This window comes from Scyliorhinus canicula, chromosome 12 (assembly GCF_902713615.1).
Source record: "Scyliorhinus canicula chromosome 12, sScyCan1.1, whole genome shotgun sequence".
In the NCBI taxonomy this organism is placed as follows: Eukaryota; Metazoa; Chordata; class Chondrichthyes; order Carcharhiniformes; family Scyliorhinidae; genus Scyliorhinus; species Scyliorhinus canicula.
This window is the reverse complement of record NC_052157.1, coordinates 62,267,234-62,288,673: the sequence shown is the minus strand read 5'-3', so window position 1 is coordinate 62,288,673 and position 21,440 is coordinate 62,267,234. Positions and strand designations below refer to the sequence as shown.

Here is a 21,440-nt window from a genome sequence, read left to right as displayed (position 1 = left end):
CCCATCTCTGTCACCCCCTCCAGTGCCTACAGCACTCCCTATCTCTGTCACACCCTCCAGTGCCGACAGCCCTCCCTATCTCTGTCACACCCTCCAGTGCCGACAGCACTCCCTATCTCTGTCACGTACTCCAGTGCCTACAGCCCTCCCTATCCCTGTCACACCCTCCAGTGCCTACAACCCTCCCTATCTCTGTCACCCCCTCCAGTTCCTACAACCTTCCCTATCTCTGTCACCCCCTCCAGTTCCTACAACCTTCCCTATCTCTGTCACCCCCTCCAGTGCCTACAACCCTCCCTATCTCTGTCACCCCCTCCAGTGCCTACAACACTCCCTATCTCTGTCACCCCCTCCAGTGCCTACAACACTCCCTATCTCTGTCACGTCCTTCAGTGACTACAACACTCCCAGGGCGCGATTTTCCGCCCCCCACGACGGGTCGGAGAATAGCGGGAGGGCCTTGTCGTCACTGAAGGACGTGACAGAGATGGGAATGTTGTAGGCACTGGAGGGGGTGACAGAGATTGGGAGGGCTGTAGGGGCTGGAGGAGGTTACAGAGATAGGGAGCGTTATAGGGGCTGGAGGAGGTTACAGAGATAGGGAGGGTTGTAGGGGCTGGAGGAGGTTACAGAGATAGGGAGGGTTGTAGGGGCTGGAGGACGTTACAGAGATAGGGAGGGATGTAGGGGCTGGAGGACGTGACAGAGATGGGGAGGGTTGTAGGGGATGGAGGACGTTACAGAGATAGGGAGGGTTGTAGAGGATGGAGGAGTTTCAGAATTGGGGAGGGTTGTGGGGATGGAGGAACTCACAGACATAGGGAGGGAATAGGGACTGGAGGAGATTACAGCGATAGGGAGGGGGGGGGGGGGGGGGGGGATCCAGGTAGGGATTTGAAAATCAGGATTTGAATTTTAAAATCCAGACATTGTCGCACTGGGAGCTGGTGTAGGTCAGTGAGCACAGGAGGGAATCCGGAATCTGCCCTCGGTGTGAGGTAATCCATGGGGCAGCAGAACATTGGGTGAGTTGCACTTTGGGGGTAGAATGTTGGCGCTGTGTTAAGAGTGTGGAATAGTCAATGCTACGGGAAACGATGGATGAATGAGAGTTTCTGTATTGCGGACACTGAAATGACATTGTACAGATGGAGCTGCTTTTCATTTGTGTCCTGTCTTCCTGTAGGAAGCTCGGAGGAAATCTCCAGGGAAGCACCAACAAGGGGGCAAGCTGTTGAATGGGGAGTCAGAAGCAGCCAATGTGCAGTGGCCATCAGCAGCAAGCCCAGTACAGGCAGAGGTACATTTCACTTTTGGCTATCTGTAGTAGCCTTGTACCTCCATGGATATTCCTGCTAACTTCAACCATTCCACAGTCCCCACATTCATTTCTCGCAATCCCAGGAAAAGTATGTTTTATTCAAATATCCCTTCACAATATTCCTCCACGCCCTCCACCCCCACAAAACCACCTCCGGAACCTCCACCAGCCCCTAATGCAGTCTCTAAAGCCCTCCCTATCTATGTAACCCCCTCCAGTGCCTACAACACTCCCTATCTCTGCCACCCCCTCCAGTGCCTACAACACTCCCTATCTCTTCACCCCCTCCAGTGCCTACAACACTCCCTATCTCTGTCACCCCCTCCAGTGCCCACAGCCCTCCCTATCTCTGTCACCCCCTCCAGTGCCTACAGCCCTCCCTATCTCTGTCACCCCCTCCAGTGCCGACAACACTCCCTATCTCTGTCACCCCCTCCAGTGCCTACAGCCCTCCCTATCTCTGTCACCCCCTCCAGTGCCTACAACACTCCCTATCTCTGTCACCCCCTCCAGTGCCTACAACCCTCCCTATCTCTGTCACCCCCTCCAGTGCCGACAACACTCCCTATCTCTGTCACCCCCTCCAGTGCATACAGCCCTCCCTATCTCTGTCACCCCCTCCAGTGCCTACAACACTCCCATCTCTGTCACCCCCTCCAGTGCCCACAACACTCCCTATCTCTGCCCCCCACGACGGGTCGGAGAATAGCGGGAGGGCCTTCCCGACATTTTTCCCGACCTCCCGCTATTCTCCCTCCCCCACGGCCGCCCCACGACACCATCCATCTTCCCCAGCTTAAACCCGGGAAAAATGTCGGGAAGGCCCTCCCGCTATTCTCCGACCCGTCGTGGGGGGCGGAAAATCGCGCCCTGGGAGTGTTGTAGTCACTGAAGGACGTGACAGAGATGGGAATGTTGTAGGCACTGGAGGGGGTGACAGAGATGGGAATGTTGTAGGCACTGGAGGGGGTGACAGAGATAGGGAGGGCTGTAGGCACTGGAGGGGGTGACAGAGATAGGGAGGGCTGTAGGCACTGGAGGGTGTGACAGAGATAGGGAGTGCTGTAGGCACTGGAGGGGGTGACAGAGATAGGGAGTGCTGTAGGCACTGGAGGGGGTGACAGAGACAGGTTTTCACACAGCGGCGCTAACACCGACATCCCCTCAATCCGAAAGTGCCTCCTCAGCTGCTTCCACACCCTAACCGTGGGCCCCACCACCGGGCTCGCCATGTACCTCCTCTGTGCCAGTGGTAGCGCTGCCGTCACTATGGCGCTCAGGATGGACTTACTACAGGACTCTTTCTCCATCCTAACCCATTCTAACCCCTCTCCTTCCCACCACCGCCTCTCTGCCCAAGAGTAGTGCAGCAAGTTCAGCAACGCCAAACTCCCCTTTCTGGCTCCGTCGCAGGGCCCTCTTCACCCGTGGCACCTTCCCTGCCCATATAAACTCTGAAATGACTGTATCCAACTTCTGGAAAAAGTCCTTCGAAATATAAATCGGAAGCAGCTGGAACATAAATAGGAACCTTGCCAGGACATTCATTTTCACCACTCGGACCCTCCCCGCCAGCATCAGGTGCAGTGTATCCCACCTCCTAAAGTCCTCCTTTATCTCCTCCATCAACTTTGTTAAGTTCCACTTGTGCAATGTCTTCCACTCTCCCGTCACCTGGATCTCCAGATACCTACACCTATCCCTGGCTATTCTAAATGGCAACCCCTCTCCCTAAATTAGTTCTCCGACCAATTCATTCATCGGGAACACTTCACTTTTCCCCACGTTCAACTTATAACCCGAGAAAGCTCCAAACCTCTCTAATAGGCTCATAATCCTCCCCATACTCTCCAGCGGGTCTGACACAGCAGGTCATCCGCGCACAGCCACACCCAGTGTTCCCCCTCCGAATCCTCTGCCACACTGCTGAACCCATTGAGGCCATCGCCAAGTGCTCTATCATTGTGCAAACTGCAGCAGCAGCAACGGACACCCCTGCCTCGTTCCCCTATGCAGCCCGAAACGCCGTGGGCTCATCTCATTGGTCTGTACACTCTCCACCGGGGCCATGTACAACAGAGCACCCATGCCGCAAACTTTGTCTCAAAGCTTCCCAGGACCTCGAACAGGTACCACCACTGCACCCGATCAAAGGCCTTCTCCGAGTCCACGGACACCGCCACCTCCAGTACCCGTCCCCTTGATGGGGTCAAGACCACATTCAATAATATTATTCGAGAGACGCCTGCCCTTCACAAAGCCCATTTGATCCTCTGCAACCACACCCGGAACGCATCCTTCCATCCTCCCCGCCACTAACTTAGCCAGCACTTTCACGTTCGTGTTTAACAATGATATGGGCCTGTATGACCCACATTCTAATGGGTCCTTCCCTTTCCTTGGTATTAATGTAATCGTCGCCTGTGTCATTGTCTCTGGCAGCGCCCCCTTCTCCAGCGCTTTGCTAAATGCCCCCAGCCGGTGTGGTGCCAGTTCCACCGTCCGGCCCGGGGCCTTCCTGACTTCATCCCTCTTATACTTTCCATTACCTCCCTGGCCCCAAAGGCTCCTCAAGCACCTGCCTGCCTCCTCTCCTCATCCGGCCACTGAAATTCTAGCCTTTCCAAGAACCGCCTGTATTCCCATCGTCACCCTCTGATCTGCTCTTTACAATTTCTTATAGTATTCCCTGAACGCCTCATTCATCCTCCCCGGTTCTGACACTACCTCCCCCCTTCCCTGTCCATACCTTCAGGATTTCTCTAGACGCGGCCTGCCTCCGTAGCTGATGGGCTGGCATGCGGCTCGCCTTCTCTCCATATATATACTGCATCCCACTCACCTTCTGTAGCTGCCAACCGCCCTTCCCGTTGTCACCCATTGTCAGTCTGTCAAAGACCCCTGTAACCTCTTTCTCTTTGCCAATCCCTCGGTGGGCTCCCTCGAATATTCTCTGTCCACCTTGACTATCTTGCCCAATAACCTATCCTACTCCTCTCTCCTTTTCCTTTCTCCGTGCGCCTTGAACAAAATAATCTTCTCCCTAAACCACCGCCTTCAATGCTTCCTAGAATGTGGCCGCTGATGCCTCCCCAATTTGGTTCAACTCCACATAATCCTTAATCACCGACCGCACCTTATCGCAAAACCACCTGCCCACCAACAGCCCCGAATCCAACCTCCATCCCGGACTCTGCTCCCGTCCCGAGATAAGCCGAACATCCAGCCAGTGCGGCGCGTGGTCCGAGATTACTATCCTGCGTACTCTGCCACCGGGTTCTTCAATTTCCATAGGTCCACCATCCCCAACCTTTCCATTAACCTTCCCACGTCCTTCGTCATTTACAGCCTTCCCATTGACCTGGGGCTCGACCTGTCCATCCTCGGCTCAAGCACACAATTAAAGACTGCTCCCATAATCAACTGACGTGTGGCCAAGTCCGGAATTGCTCCCAGTAGCCCCCTCACGAACCCCTCATCATCCCAATTCAGGTTGTATACATTCACCAGCGTCCCGTCCAACACCCCGCTCACTGTCACGTATCTCCCACCCAGGTCCCGCAGTTCCTTAGCAGGTACAAACCCCGCCTTTTTGCTCCGTAAAATGGCCAGTCCCTGTGACTTCGATTCAAACCCTCAGTGAAATATCTGACCCACCATCCTTTTCTCAACCGAACCTGATCCCTCACCCGGTGTCTCCTGCAGAAAGACCACCCCCCCCGCCTTCAAACTCCTTGGGTGCGCAAAGACCCAAGATCTCTTAACCGACCCGTTTAGCCCCCCCGTGCGTTCCAATGTATGAACCTTACCTGAGGCTTGCGTCTCGACTCCCCTCTACTGTCCGCCATTCTCTTCTACCGATTCTGTCCCCTTTAATTTCACCCTGAACCGGGTCCATCAAGATGGCCCTCTTCTCTGCCCATGACCACGCTTCTCCTCCAACCCTGCCACATTACAGCTCCCTCCCCCCTCCCTTCCCTCTTCCCCGCCTCCGTCAAGCTCCTCGGCCATCCCTCGCGGCCATCTCTCCCACCTCCCTTCCATTCACCAACATTATCTGTCAGCATGGCAGCAGCTCCTGCCCGAAAGCTCCTCCTATCTACCCCTCCACACCTCCCCCACCACTTCCTCCTTGATCTGTGTAAGTGGCTCCCTGTGGACCACCCCCTCCCCCACCGAAACAAAGACACATCCAAAACTACAGGTCACCTCCTCCAAAAATAAACACCACCACAAGCAGCAGGGGAGGGTCCCCTCCCATTTGCAGTTCAGCTTCTCCCTGGCCCATCACAGGATCTCTTCCTTCTCCACAAACTTGTGGAGCCTCACAATCACCACCCACAGCGGCTGCCCCGCTATTGGCTTCTGCCTTAGGGACCTGTGTGCTCTGTCCACCTCTGGGGCCTTGTTCAGCACCTCCTCCACCACCAGCCCCGCCAGCATCCTCGAGATGTATGTCGTGGCACACGTGTCTTCCACACCTTCAGGTAGGTCGATGATATGCGGACTTTGCCTTCTGGATCTGTTCTCCTGCTCCTCTACCTTTGCTCTTAATGACTCGCAAGGTCCCCCAGGAGCTCCACCTCCACCTCCAGTGCCAGCACCCGATTGTGATCCGACATCACCTTCTCCACCTCCTGGATCTGCGACCCCAGTGCCTCCAAACATGTCTCCACCCTCTCCATCGAGCCTTTCAGGGGTGCAACCACTCGCCGATGGTCTTTCTGTATCTCCTTTCTTTGTTGGCGGAACTGCAATGTCATCAGCTGCTCAATCTGGGCTTTTCCAACATGTGACAACCCTTCTCCCTCCGCCATCTTCCCAACTGTCACTGCGCCACAGGTCTCCTCCATCTCCTTGGCCAGGTCATTAACCTTCTGCCGGCTCCGATAACCAGCAGACATGCCACTCCCGGGGGCAACCTCTCCTCAACACCTTCAACTACTCTTTCCTGTCAAAATTCCCCCTTTTTCGGGAAAAAGAGCTCAGATCTGCTCCTTAGAGCTAGAGCTGCCCTGTGAGCGATCACTCGCTCCATGGCCAACCAGAAGTCCCCCTACCACACTTTCACTCCTTTGCACTCTCTTTTCTTCTCGCACTCTCTCTCCTCGCTATCTCGCCTTCTTTGTTTCTCTTCTTCTCTCTCACTCTCCTTCTCTCTCCTCTCTCCATCTCATGCTCCCTCTCCCTCCCTTTCGCTCTCTCCTTCTCTCACTCTCCCTCTCGTGGCCTTCTCACGCACTCTCTCTGTCGCCCTCTCGCGATCTCCGTCTCTGTCGCGCGCTCTCTAATAATCTTTGTCAGTCTCACAAGTTGGCTTACATTAACACTGCAATGAAGTCACTGTGAAAAGTCCCTAGTCCCCACATTCCGGTGCCTGTTCGGGTACACAGAGGGAGAGTTCAGAATGCCCTAATTACCAAACATCACGTCTTTCGGAACTTGTGGGGGGAAGCAGGAGCACCCGGCGGAACCCCACGCAGACACGGGGAGAACGTGCAGACTCCGCACAGACAATAACCTAGGCAGGGAATTGAACCTGGGACCCTGGACCTGTGAAACAATAGTGTTACCCACTGTGCTACCGTGTTGCCCTCCGTCTCACTCACGCGTGCTTTCTGTCTCCTCCTCAAGTGCTCATTCTCTCCCCCTCGCGCATACTCATTCTCTTCCCCTCGCGCGCGCTCATTCGCTCCCCCTCGCACGCGCTCTATCACTCCCTCTCACTCCCCCTCACGCGCACTCATTCTCTCCCCCTTGCGCGCGCTCATTCGCTCCCCCTTGCACGTGCTCTTTCTCTCCCCTTCGCGCGTGCTCTTTCACTCCCCCTCACACTCTTTCACTTCCCCTTGCGTGCGTTCTTTCACTCCCTCTCACACTCTTTCACTCCCTCTCACACTCTTTCACTCCCCCTCACACGCGCTCTTTCACTCCCCCTCACACTCTTTCACTCCCTCTCGCACTTTTTCACTCCCCCTCGTGCGCTCTTTCACTCCCTCTCACACGCGCTCTTTCACTCCCCCTCACACTCTTTCACTCCCTCTCACGCTTTTTCACTCCCGCTCGCACCCTTTCTCTTTGGCTCCCTTTGAGAAGTTGTGTCATGGTCGGGCAGGGTTGGTAACTAGAACTAGGGGGACACAGTTTGAGAATAAGAGGGTTTCCCATTGAAGAAGGAGATGAGGAGGAATTTCTTCTCCTGGAGGGTGGTTAGTCTGTGGAATTCAATCACCCGCCCCCCAGAGAATAGACGAGGCTGTGGCTCATTGCATATGTTCACGGCCGAGTTAGAGTTTTGATCGACAAGGGAATCCAGGGTTACAAGGTGACAGGAATGTGGAAAGATCAAAATCTGAGCGGATATGATCTTAATGAATGGGAAAGCAGGCCTGGAGGGACTGAGAGGTCTCATCCTGCTCCTGTTCCTCGTGATGTTTTCTCAGGGCCATTTCACCGTGGCTGATGTTGACCGATTGCTTGGTGGACATTTTGGGCGAGATTTTCCCCTACCCGGCGGGGCGGGCAGTAACGGCGCCGAGGAATGGCATGAACCACTCTGGCGTCGGGCCGCCCGGAAGGTGCGGAATCTTCCACACCTCAGGGGCTAGGCCGGTGCCGGCGGGGTAGGAGCCGTGCCAGCTGGCGCGGAAGGGCTTGGCGCCGTGCAAACCGGCTCCGAAGGGCCTCCGCCGGCCAGAGCAAGTTGGCGCATGCGCAGGAGCGCCAGCGTGTGCAGGTGTCATCCCAGCTGATGCTCAGGGGGGGGTTTCATCTCCGCGCCGTCCATGGCGGAGGTTGACAGCAGCCGGCGCGGCGGGACAGAGTGCCCCCACGGCACAGGCCCACCCGCAGGCCTACCCGCGGATCCACCATCGTGGAGGCACAACCCAGGGCCAGATCCCCCCCCCCCCCCCCCCCCCCCCCCCCCCCCCCCCCCCCCGAGGACTCCGCAGGCCGCCTGCACAGCCAGGTCCCGCCGGTACGGACCTGGTTTGATTTACGCCGGCGGGTCTGGCCGAAAAGGGGCGGCCGCTCAGCCCATCGCGGAGCGGAGAATCGCTGAGGGGGGTGGGCACTGCCAGCGGTCACCGACCGGCGCGGCACGATTCCAGCCCCAGCCAAAACCCGCCGGAGAATTTGGCAGCTGGCTTCGGGACGGGAGAATCCCGCCCTTTGTTTCTCATGTCTCTTTCTCTGGAACAGATATCCCTCAGCACCCGACGGACACCAATCAATCAGGCAACCTTTGACCTACGCTCCCACGTGGAATGTTCTGGGCATGGGGTGGAGTCGTGCCACCATTTGACATTGACGGACAGGACATGTCGAGGGTTCCTTACTAAGATGGGTGGGCGTATTAAGACTTGGAAGAAAAGATGGTTCGTTTTTGACAGCGTGAAGAGGCGGTTGGCGTATTTCGCAGGTATGGACCCCGTGACTCTTTGCTTACCCGATCCAAACCTCACCCGGCACCCAGCTGTCGCGACGATACCCGGGTGATACCCGGGCTGCTGTCAATCGTGTGCGAGCGCCAATCTGTTTCAGAATCTATTCCCATTTTGCCTTGGTTCTCAACTCACCTCTAGGTCAGACTCCTCAGCCAGTGCAGCGCTCCCTCAGTACTGACCCTCTGACAATGCAGCACTCCCTCAGTACTGACCCTCTGACAGTGCAGCGCTCCCTCAGTACTGACCCTCTGACAGTGCAGCGCTCCCTCAGTACTGACCCTCTGACAGTGCAGCTCTCCCTCAGTACTGACCCACTGACAGTGCAGCACTCCCTCAGTACTGACCCTCTGACAGTGCAGCACTCCCTCAGTACTGACCCTCTGACAGTGCAGCGCTCCCTCAGTACTGACCCTCTGACAGTGCAGCACTCCCTCAGTACTGACCCTCTGACAGTGCAGCACTCCCTCAGTACTGACCCTCTGACAGTGCAGCACTCCCTCAGTACTGACCCTCTGACAGTGCAGCGCTTCCTCAGTACTGACCCTCTGACAGTGCAGCACTCCCTCAGTACTGACCCTCTGACAGTGCAGCACTCCCTCAGTACTGACCCTCTGACAGTGCAGCACTCCCTCAGTACTGACCCTCTGACAGTGCAGCACTCCCTCAGTACTGACCCTCTGACAGTGCAGCACTCCCTCAGTACTGACCCTCTGACAGTGCTGCACTCAGTATTGATCCTCCAACAGTGTAGCACTCCCTCAGTATTGACCCCCCCCCCCGACAGTGCAACACTGCCTCAGTACTGGGGGGAGGGTATTATTCTGGGTAATGCTGACTCTGTGATATTCTCCCTCTGCAGACAAAGCGGAGAACAAGCTAAAAGGCGTAATTTACTTCCAGGCCATTGAGGAGGTTTATTTTGACCATATACGGAGGGCCCCGAAGGTAGGTTTTTTAATTCTTTGCTCTCTCGCCTAAACATTTCACTGTATTGTCAACAATTAACTGGCACAGTGACATCAAACACACATGTCAGCAAAGTTAGAACTTGTGGAATAAACAGGAAAGTCGAAACACGGAGGCTGTCAGCATAATCGGAAACATGAGTCGTGGTGAAAGATTCTTTTATGGACTGGAGGGTGGGTTGTCGTGCAGTTAGCCTGGACCTCCGGCATGGACGTCCTGTGACGGTGGTGTACTGAGCAGACTCGCATCAGGTGGCTCTCCTCCAGAATATAACCAAATAGGCACTTATCGGCGAAAATTCGACAGCATCACACCCTTAAGCGAGAAAGGGAAGAATAGAGCCCGCATGCCAGTGAACGGGAGCTCGAGAGGGCGAAGGGAAGGCAGGAGCGGTGGAAAAGGGCATGAGTAACAAGCAGGTGAGCCGGCGGACCCACGAGGCGAGGGGGCCCCCGACCACCCCAGTGAGAGGGAGACCGACGACCCGAGCTTCCCAACACCCCGGAGATCGACAGAGCGAACCGGTCACTCCGACCGAAGCCCAAGGCGGGGGAACAACCGAAGTTATCGATACCCGGAACGTGAGAGGATCCTGAGGTGGGCGGGACAGACCAAGGCGAGTAAGTGGGAAGGACACAGAATCCGGGTCTATCAGGACATTGGGGCAGATTGGGCAAAACACAGAGCTGAATTTATCCAGGCCAAATTGGCCCTGTACAGGAACGGGGTAAAATTTGGAATGTTGCTCCCAGCCGGCCTCTGGAACATGCTCCAGAATAAGGAACATTACTTCAACACCACGATAGAGGCGGACGAATTTGTTCGGTCAAACGGCCTGGACAAGGGGCAGGCGAGGCAGCGATCAAGGCGAAGCAGAGCAGAAAAGAGAGAGAGAAAGAAATCTGATGGACACGTGATATGTTTACTCGGGACTGTGATGCCTCACTTTGACCAGAAAGACTGGGTTAGGGGGATGGTCGAGGGCAGCAGAACGCAGGTGAACGTGGTGCATAGGCAGAGGGAGCGGGCATGGGATAGTGGTAAGATCAGGCCCGGGAGGGGGAGCCACCACACCAGCAGGGATAGCTCGCACAGGAAGTGACATAGCAGAGGGGGCCGTGGTGCACATCTCGGCAGGGAGCGAGGGTCTGGTGGCGGTGGTGGTGGGGGGGGGGGGAAATGTAAAGGGGGAGATGGGGAGGCGGTGACACGGGGTGGATAGTAGGGGGCAGGGGAAGGAACACAAAGTGAAGAAAGGGTTGGTTAACAGATTGGCTTCAGCAGGTAAGTTGCAGGTTGAAGCAACAAGATGGCATCGCAAACAGCCATGTTGGAGGGTTCCTAAACAAAGGGAAACTCCAGAGTGCAGGGGTGCACCCACGTGGCGTATATAGGGCTGGCGGCCATGTGGGTGCCCCGAACAATGGGAAACCCTGGAGTGCAGGGGCCGAACCTCATGGTGGGAACGGTGACCGCAGCCATTTTGGATGGCCCCCTAACAAAGGGAAACCCCGGAGGGCAGGGGCACGTCTTTCAGGTAAGTATGGTGGATCCCGCAGGAAGGGGGGGGGGGACGAAAACCCCCCACCAGGATAGTCACCTGGAATGTCAGGGGACATAACGGCCCAGTGAAAAGATTTAGAGTCTTCGCCCACTTTCGAAATTTGAAAGCTGACATAGTCTTCCTGCAAGAGACACACCTGGGGGAGAAGGACCGACTGTGGGTATGAAGGGTTGGGTGGGACAGACCTACCCTTCCTGCTATGGGACGAGGGCTAAGGGGTAGCAATACTGATTAGCAGAGGACGGTGTTTGTGGCCACAAAGACGGTTAGGGACCAAGGGGACGATATGCCATGGTCAGCGGTGTCTTGGACCGGGCAACGGTAGTTCTGGTAAATGTGTACGCTCCCAACTGGGATGACTCGGATTTCATAAAGAAGACCATGGCGGAAATCCGCAACATTGACACAAACTGACTGATCATGGGTGATGGGTGAGGGGCTGATTTAGCTCACTGGGCTAAATCGCTGGCTTTTAAAGCAGACCAAGCAGGCCAGCAGCATGGTTCGATTCCCGTACCAGCCTCCCCGGACAGGCGCCGGAATGTGGCAACTAGGGGCTTTTCACAGTAACTTCATTGAAGCCTACTCGTGACAATAAGTGATTTTCATTTTCATGACGTCAACTGCCTACAGGACTCACTGACTGATCAATCCAGCCCCAAAGCAGGGAAAATGATAGGCATGGCTAGGGAACTGGGATCTTTCATTGAGCAGATGGGGGCAGTAGACCTATGGCGGTTCCTACACCCTGGTGAGAAGGAAGTTTCATTTTTTTCTCAGGTGCATAAAGTGTGCACCTGTATTGACATCTTTGCAGTGGGGAAATCGGTGAAATAATCAGAGTTGAATACTCCACGCTATTCATCTCTGATCACGCTCCACATTACATGGATGTGAGGTTGGAGACAGTCTGTGACAATGCCCCGCATGGAGGTTGGACACGGACCTCTTGGCCGACAAAGTCTTCTGCCAGAAAACATCATAGGCCATAGGCGAGTACATCACTAGCAACCAGAACGGGGAAGTCTCACCTCCCACGTTCTGGGAGGCACTGAAGGTGGTGATTAGGGGAGAGATTATAGCCGACAAGGCTCGTAGAGACAGGGAAGAGAGGGCGGCTAGGCAACAACTGATCAACTTCATCCTGGAGGTCGACAGAAAATACTCCGAGGCCCCAACCGTAGAGCTTCCGGCAGAGAGGGAAGGGTACATATAGACTTAAGCCTTCTATCCACCAGAAAAGCAGTGCACCAACTCCGCTTCACACGGGGGACCTTCTATGAACACGAGTGAAGGTTAGCACCTTGTTGGCTCACCAGCTGAGAAAGGCAGCCTCGATGGACATAATGCAGGTGGTGAAAGATAGCAGAGGCGGACTGGTAGCCAAACCAAAAAAGGTCAACCAAGCATTTGAGGCCTTTTACTGGGGGCTGTACACCATCAAAATAGGAAATTCCACTGTCTGAACCTGCAATACTACCACTGGGCAGCCACAACTGAGAGGGTGAGGGAATGGATACGAGAACCGAACACGGAATGGGTGAGGCTGGAGGAGTGCTCCTGGAATGGAAACTACCTTCCAAGCCCTCACCATGCTTCCATCCCCCCCGGGAAAATACACGTTCAGCCCAGTAGTGGTAGCCACATTGAGGACATGGAACCAAATGAGACAACATTTTGGTAAACCAAGATGTCCTCCATGGCTTCCATCTGTGGTAACCACAAATTCCCGCCAGCCATGCTGGACGCCACCTTTAAGTTTAAGAAGCAGAGACAGGACGGGGGACGCTAGCGGTCAGGGACCTTTACATGGAGAACAGAATCGCAACCTGAGACGAATGAACAGAAGAACTGGAGCTACCAGAAGGACAGGAGCTCCGACACCTATAAACCAAAAACTTTCTCTGTATGGAGACAACAAGGTATCCTAGAGCCTCGAGAGACACTTTGCTGGAGGAACTACTGGACGTGGGCATTAGGGAGAAGGGGAACTGTGGAGACATCTACAGCCGACTGCTTGAAAGGGCAAGAACACCATTGGACGGAGCTAGGCAGAAATGGGGAGGACGACCCTGGGACGGAGGTGGGTTGAGGACTCTGGAGTGAAGCACTGAGTAGGGTCAACTCCACCTCCTCCTGCACAAAGCTGAGCCTCAGGCAGTTTAAAGTGGGGCACAGAGCCCACCCAACCAGAACCCAAAGAACAAGTTCTTCCCAGAGATGGAGGATAAATGTGAACGGTGCCAGGGAGGCCCGGCCAACCACACCCACATGTTCTGGGCTTGTCCCAAACCTGTCGGGTTCTGGACAGCCTTCTTCGATGAGATATCCGAGGTTCTGGGAGTGAGGATGGAGTAGGGCGAGGGCCGACAGAAGGGATTTGTGTAAATGTGTACATGAGAAACATCATACTTTGTAAATATTATGTGCTTTATATGTTAAACTGTTATACTGTTAAAATTGGAAAATGCCAATAAAAATATTTTTTCAACTGTGAGGAGGACAGTGTAGAACGTCAAAAGGACATGAACAAGTTGGTAGGGTAGGCAGGTGAAGTTCAATGCAGAGACGGTGATGCATTTTGGTTGGAGGATCTTGGACAGACAATATAAATAAGGGGTAAAATTCTTAAGGTGGTGAAGGAGCAGAGGGACCTGAGTGTATGTGTACATTGATCATTGAAGGTGGAAATACAGGTGGAGAGAGCAGTTAATAAAGCAGATTCTGGGCTTTATTAATAGCTGCACAGAGTACAAGATCGAGAAGTTATTTTGAACTTACAAGACACAAGTTAGGCTTCAGCTGGAGTATTGTTCACCATTCATGCCACCGCACTGTCGGAAGGATGTGAAGATGTCAGACAGAGAGAGGGCGCAGAGAAAGATTCACGAGAATTGGGGATGAGGAAGTTAATTGATGTGGATCGATCGGAGAATCTGGGACCATCCTCCTCCGGGACGAAAAGTTGAGAGGGAGATTTGATCGAGGTGTTCAAAACCTCGATGTGGGGTGGGGTGGTCTGGTCAGAGTGGTTCGAGGGAGAATCCATTGGTCGAGAATCAACGGGGGCGCAGATTTAAGATAATTGGCAAAAGAGGGGCAATGAGATGAGGAGGAACCTTTTCACCAAGCGAGGGGTTAGGAGAGGTGAATGGGACAAATATTCCCTCTCTGTGCTGTAGCTATTCTACGCTTTGCCAAATAGGGAAAGTGGATATCAATTCTGAATACAATTGCAGTAATGTCTTGTTCCTTCAAAGTATATTAATAACCCCAATTTACATTTGCCCTGTTTCATTTCTTTCTTTCCTGTCTCCTCGGCACAGAGTCCGAACCCACCATTGACCTTCTGCTTGAAGACCTATGACAGACTTTATTATATGGTCGCCCCGACAGATGTCTCTTTGCGAATCTGGATGGAAGTTATCCTCACAGCAGTGGAGGCAAACGTCCAGTTTTGAAGGAGTTGCCACTGCCCAGAGTAACGACTCAAAGTTTCCGCAGTCACGTGCACCTCAAACCCACCTCACCCGATGGCGCCCACTCGATACCAGCCTCAGCAAACCTTCAGATTGGAGCCTGTCCCCAAAGATGCTTTTTAAAAAAAACTCCATCACTCGGGATCGATTCAGACCTGAAAAATGGTTTCTAAATCCAGATATTGTATGTTTCTAGAAGTTCTTGAGGTGTTCTGATTCTTGAAAGTGTTGATGTTTTGTCTGCTGGTACTCAAGATGGTGGCTTTGAAGATGCTTTTACACATATTAGAACTGGTACACTCAAGATGGTGACTTCAAAGGTACTTTTACACATATTAGAACTGGTACATTCAAGATGGTGGCTTTGAAGGTGCTTTCGCCTATTAGAACTGGTACATTCAAGATGGTGTCTCCAGCTCCACTTGTGATGATGTAAGAGCTGGTACATTCAAGATGGTGGCTGCCAATGTTACACAACTGCCTGGATCAATGCTGGTACATTCAAGATGGCAGCTACGAAACTCAATGTGAAATCATGAGGGTGGACTTTGAAGCTTGATCCAACAAATGTCCAGGCTGAGAAACTGCTCTGAAGACAATGCAATTCTGTGTTCCTGCAGCAAACTGTTTGAAGATGTTGTGAGCTTTGATGGAGGATAGTTATTTTGAGTTTAATTGTGAATTTCTTTTGTAAAGCAATGTTTATGCTGACTGACTTTATTCCCGCTGTCTGCCGAACAGGGAATCTGAATGTAGAAACTGCCCAATTGCACAAGTTACAGTTAGGTTTGTCCAGTTATATACAGGATTGGTGGTGGGTGCTGCAATTTGCTTAAGTGAATTCTGTGGAAATTAACACAAGGTATTTTTGTCTTGGAAATATTCAGACCGTTCAGTGGTAGTAACAATGATATCACAAACTGTACCTGTCCTGGGAGTGTTTGTAGAGGGAGCTTTACTCTGTATCTGACCCTGTGCAGTACCTGTCCTGGGAGTGGTTGAAGGGGATAGTGTGGAGGGAGCTTTACTCTGTATCTAACCCCGTGCTGTACCTATCCTGGGAGTGTTTGAAGGGGATAGTGTGGAGGGAGCTTTACTCTGTATCTAACCCTGTGCTGTACCTGTCCTGGGAGTGTTTGATGGGGACAGTGTAGAGAGAGCTTTACTCTGAATCTAACCCTATTCTGTACCTGTCCTGGGAGTGTTTGATGGGGACAGTGTAGAGAGAGCTTTACTCTGTATGTAACCTTGTGCTGTACCTGCCCTGTGTGTGAATACTCTCCTTTGGTACAACACATTTGCTGGGTAAGTGAATGAACTATTTCCCGGATTACATCCTGGTCCATTGGGTTTTCTATGCAATCGGACATCTTTGAACCTGATGCCCTCATGGCCTTTGTGAAGACCTGGAATCAGATTGTGCCAGGAAGTCTGTGAGATTGGAGTCCACCTTGATGATCTCAGCCCTCAAAGTCCTGGGAAAGTGCTGCCCAATATAACCTCAGGTAACAAGTGTATCTATCCAAGAGTAATTATAGGTTTTGGTGAAGGGCCATTGAAACAACGCGCTGATGTATCCTTCAAATTTCTAATGTAAATTTTGCGAGTTATATTAATTTTTAATATATTTAAGATTTTAAAGACGCAGTATGATTTTTACTGACCCGCTCTATTCTGCCTTGTTTGCCGAGGGAAATCCCAAAAGTTGGTTTGGTATGTCCTTGAGCTGTGGAGAGGTTGGCACAAGGATCAACCTATTGCTCCCCCTCGTTGGACTTGCCCAGCGCGGTAACAGTGACTTCTCCAATTTGCCTCAGTGCTGTTTGGGGTGAGGTTTGGGCGATGGTGAAATCAGCTGGGGCCCACGGCCTGTGACCGCAGCCCCTCGGCCACCAAGGATCACTGATTGGCTGTTGGGCTGTACAGTCCCCCATCCCTGGAAACTGTGTGTGGCTCTATCCATCCTCCCGCTGCCTCTCCTACCCTCTCCACAAAATCCCCCCCCTTCACATCGCTGGTTGCCAAACTGTCAGTTGCTCCTGCTTCTTCGGAGGCCTCCCCACCTGGCCACGCGGGATTGCGTTCACTGTGTTACGACACCTTGGGCCAGGGCAATTCCAGCCCCACTTGACCTGGAGTTGCAATACGGTTGAAATTAACTCCTATTTTTAAAATACCCAAGGTCTTTGGCTGCCAATAACTACAGTCACCAGGTTTGTAAATTGAAACTAAATTAACTTTTTATTATAATAATAATCTTTTTGATCTTTTTTGTCACAAGTAGGCTTACACTAACATTGCAATGAAGTTACTGTGAAAATCCCCCAGTCGCCACATACCAGCGCCTGTTCGGGTAGTACACAAGGGGGAGAATTCAGAATGTCCAAATGACGTGACAGCACATCTTTCGGGATTTGTGGGAGGAAACTGGAGCACCCGGAGGAAACCCACGCAGACACGGGGAGAACATGCAGATTCCGCACAGTGACCCAAGCCGGGAATCAAACATGAGACCCTGGAGCTGTGGAGCAACAGTGCTCACCAGTGTGCTACCAAATCGGCAACAAATACAACTATTTTTTTTTCAATAAACAATTTTATTGAGATATTTTTGGCATATAAAACAATGACATAGTACTGTACAGAAAGAAAAGCAAACCACGACTCCATTCTCGCAAGGACCTGCCTAAACCACCCCCTACTCTACTCTACCCTAGCCCCCCTCCCCCGCTGACAATTAATTCTCCGCAAAGAAGTCAACGAATGGCTGCCACCTCTGGGCGAACCCTGATAGTGAACCTCTCAAGGCGAACTTAACCTTCTCTAGACCGAGAAAGCTTGCCATGTTCGATAGCCATACTTCGGTCTTCGGGGAATTTGAGTCCCTCCATGCCAACAGTATTCGTCGCCGGGCAACCAGGGAAGCAAAGGCCAAGACGTCGGTCTCCTTCTCCTCTTGGACTCCCAGCTCCACCGACACCCCAAAGATTGCCACCTCAGGACTCATTACCACCCCAGTTTTCAAAACCCAGGACATGATGTCCGCGAATCCTTGCTACTGTAGTACCCCCTGAGTTTAGGGCACAGAACATGTGCACGTGTTGATTAGCCGGCCCACCAGCGCATCTGGCACACTTGTCCTCCAGCCCGAACAATTTACTCATCCGGGCCACTGTCATGTGGGCCCGGTAACAAATACAACTATTAACTACTATCTAATCTCTAACCCCTCCCTTTTAACCTACCCCACCCTCGACACACACACAAACACAGAGGAGAAAGAGGGGTGTATAATAATGATGGGTGTAGGATAAGAGTCTTTGTTTCAGATGGATGTCTTCCAGTTAGTTGTTTCTTCAGTCTATGCTTTCAGATAGATGTTATCTTTTCTTTCAGCTTGTAATGGTTTTCACTGGAGACTCACAGAAATAGCAGGAAGCCAGCATTAGAGTGAGAGAGAGAGAGAGACAGCTTTTTCTTTCAAGGTGTAGAAACTTCTGCCTTCAGACAATAGGCAGCAGAAAGAGAAAGAGCTGCTCGCACCTTGAGGGTTCAGTGGCTTCGAGGTTCTGTCCAAAAACCCCACCTGGCAGGTACCAATCACTGGGCACAATACGAGTGAATGGGAAGGGGTTTGATCCATTGGGAATGTGTATAATCCATTAGGATGGTGTCCAGTGGGAGTGAACGGGAAGTGGTTAGATCCACTGGGATTGTGTAGAATAGGAGTGAATGGGAAGGGGTTTGTACATTTGGATTGCGTACAGTGGGAGTGAACAGGAAGGGGTTTGATCCATTGGGATTGTGTATAATCCATTGGGAATGTGTTAAATGGGAATGAATGGAAAGGGGTTTGGTCCATTTGGATTGTGTACAATGGGAGTGAACAGGAAAGGGTTTGATCAATTGGGATTTTGTACTATGGGAGTAAATGGGAAGGGGTTTGATCCATTGGGATTGTGTACAGTGGGAGTGAATGGGAACAGGTTTGATCCTTTGGGATTGTGCACAATGGGAGTGAATAGAAAGTGGTTTGATCCATTGGGATTGTGTACAGTGGGAGTCAATAGGAAGGGGTTTGATCCATTGAGATTGTGTACATTGGGAGTGAAGGGGAAGGAGCTTGATACATTGGGATTGTGTACAATCGAAGTGAATGGGAAGAGATTTGGTCCATTGGGATTATGTACAGTGAGAGTGAACGGGAAGGTGTTTAGTCCAATTGGATTGTGTACAACGAAGTGAATGGGAAGGGGTTTGATCCATTGGGATTTGTACAGTAGGAGTGAATGGGAAGGGGCTTGATCCATTGGGATTGTGTACACTGTGAATCAATGGGATCTGCAGACCATGTTAAAGTGACATTCTCCCAGTGTATTGATGTTAAATAATATGGTTGTGTAATGTATTAGGAATGATTTGCAAAACAGTTCCATCAACTTTGCATCATTGAAATTGGCATTCCAGGAGACCTCCTGAAGTTGGAATGTAAGCTGCTTTTATGTGATAGGATTCTGCTGTGCAATCATCTCCCATACTGACCCGTCCTGAAAGAACATCAGGACCAACAGGCCAAATGTCATTCATTGTGATTACTTTCAGTTTCTAAAGTGTTTCCCTGCCATGGGTGTGACAGGTCAACCCTGAGTAAAGATTTATTGCACTCCCAGAATACACATGATGCTAACTCACCAGCACCTCTCCCCATTTCCAATGAGCTCACTGATCTCTTTATTGAATCCTTCCTCCAGAACATGTTTGCCACCAGGGAGCGGTGCCTGCGGGGTCACCTCGCCTGCAATTAGCTGACTTCCTGAGAGAGGGGACACAGAGAGAGATGGTGAGGTTTATGGAGGGGATTACAGAATTTAGGGTCCCAGGCAGCTGAAGGCATAGCCACTAATGGTGGAGCGATGGGAATTGAGAATATTCAAGAGGCCGGAATTGCAGGAGCACAGAAAACTCGGAGGGTTGTAGGGGCTAGAGGTGGTTACAGAGGTAGGGAAGGTTGTAGGGGAATGGAGGAGGTTACAGGGATAGGGAGGATTCTTGAGGCTGGAGGAGGTTACAGAGATTCATAGAATCCCTAACAGTGCAGAAAGCAGCCATTCAGCCCATCGAGTCTGCACCGACCCTCTGAAGGACACTCTACCTCAACCCATACCCCCAGCCGATCCCTGTAACACTACCTCACCTTTTGGAAACCAAGCGGCAATTTAGCATGACCAATCCACCTAACCTGCATATCTTTGGACTGTGGAGCACCCGGAGGAAACCCATGTAGAACACATGGAGAATCCAGAGGTCAGAATTGAACTCGGGTCCCTGGCACTGTGAGGCAACAGTGCTAGCCGTTGTGCCAGCATGCAGCCCGGGAGAGTTGTAGGGCATAGATGAGGCTATAGAGATAAGGAGGGCTTTAGGGTCTGGAGGAGGTTACAGTGATAGGGAGGGTTGCAGGGTCACAGAGATTGAGTGAAATGTAGAGACCGGAGAAGGTGACAGAGATAGGGTTGTAGGGGCTGGAGGAGATTAAAGAGATAGGTAGGGTTGTAGCGCTTGGAGGAGGTTACAGAGATAGGGAGGGTTGTAGGTGCCGGAGGTGGTTACTGAGATTGGAAACGTTGTAGAGTCTGGAGGAAGTTATAAAAATAGGAAGGGTTGTTCGGGCTTGAGGTTACAGAGATTGGGAGAGATGTAGGAACTGGGGGAGGTTACAGAGAGAGAGGGAAGGTTGTAGGGGCAGGAGGAGGTTAAAGAGAAAGCAAAGGTTTTAGGGGCTCGAGGCTGGCTGAGGTTACAGAGAAAGGGAGTGTTGTCGGGGCTCGAGGAGATTACTGAGACGGAGTGTTGTAGGGGACTGCATGAGGTTACAGAGATAGGCCGGGATATAAGGACTGGAAGATGTTACAGAGATGGCGAGCGTTTTAGGGGCTTGAAGAGGTTACATAGATAGGGTGGGTTGTTGGGGCTGGTGGAAGTTACAGAAATAACCAGGGTTGGGGCTGGAAGATGTTACAGGAATAGGGAGGGATGTAGGAAATGGGGGAGATTTCAGAGATATGGTGAGTTGTCAGTTCCAGAGTAGATAACTAAGATAGTGATGGTTGTAGGGGCGGGAATAGGTTATAGAGATAAACAGGGTTTAGGTGCTGGAGGAGGTTACCGATATAGGCAGACATAGTGCAGTACTTTCTCATTACTAACTCTGGCACTGTAGTACCGACTCAGTACTGACCCTCTGACAGTGCAGCACTCCCTCAGTACTGACCCTCTGACAGTGCAGCTCTCCCTCAGTACTGACCCTCTGACAGTGCAGCTCTCCCTCAGTACTGACCCTCTGACAGTGCAGTGCTTCCTCAGTACTGACCCTCTGACAGTGCAGCACTCCCTCAGTACTGACCCTCTGACAGTGCAGCGCTCCCTCAGTACTGACCCTCAGACAGTGCAGCACTCCCTTAGTACTGACCCTCTGACAGTGCAGCACTCCCTTAGTACTGACCCTCTGACAGTGCAGCACTCCCTCAGTACTGACCCTCTGACAGTGCAGCACTCCCTCAGCACTGACCCTCTGACAGTGCAGCACTCCCTCAGTACTGACCCTCTGACAGTGCAGCACTCCCTCAGTACTGACCCTCTGACAGTGCAGCACTCCCTCAGCA

At 52.3% G+C, this 21,440-nt stretch overlaps 1 protein-coding gene across 1 annotated transcript in view; it reads left to right on the top strand.

The window, feature by feature from the left end:
• LOC119974265 (pleckstrin homology-like domain family B member 3) overlaps nt 1-15,605 on the top strand; it is a 36,615-nt gene extending 21,010 nt beyond the window's left edge. The window contains exons 8-11 of the mRNA XM_038813036.1: nt 1,187-1,300; nt 8,525-8,744; nt 9,629-9,714; nt 14,626-15,605. Of these exons, the coding sequence (XP_038668964.1) occupies nt 1,187-1,300; nt 8,525-8,744; nt 9,629-9,714; nt 14,626-14,760 (555 nt within the window). The 3' untranslated portion in view covers nt 14,761-15,605. The remainder of the gene's footprint in view (nt 1-1,186; nt 1,301-8,524; nt 8,745-9,628; nt 9,715-14,625) is intronic.
• Nucleotides 15,606-21,440: the final 5,835 nt, after the last annotated feature.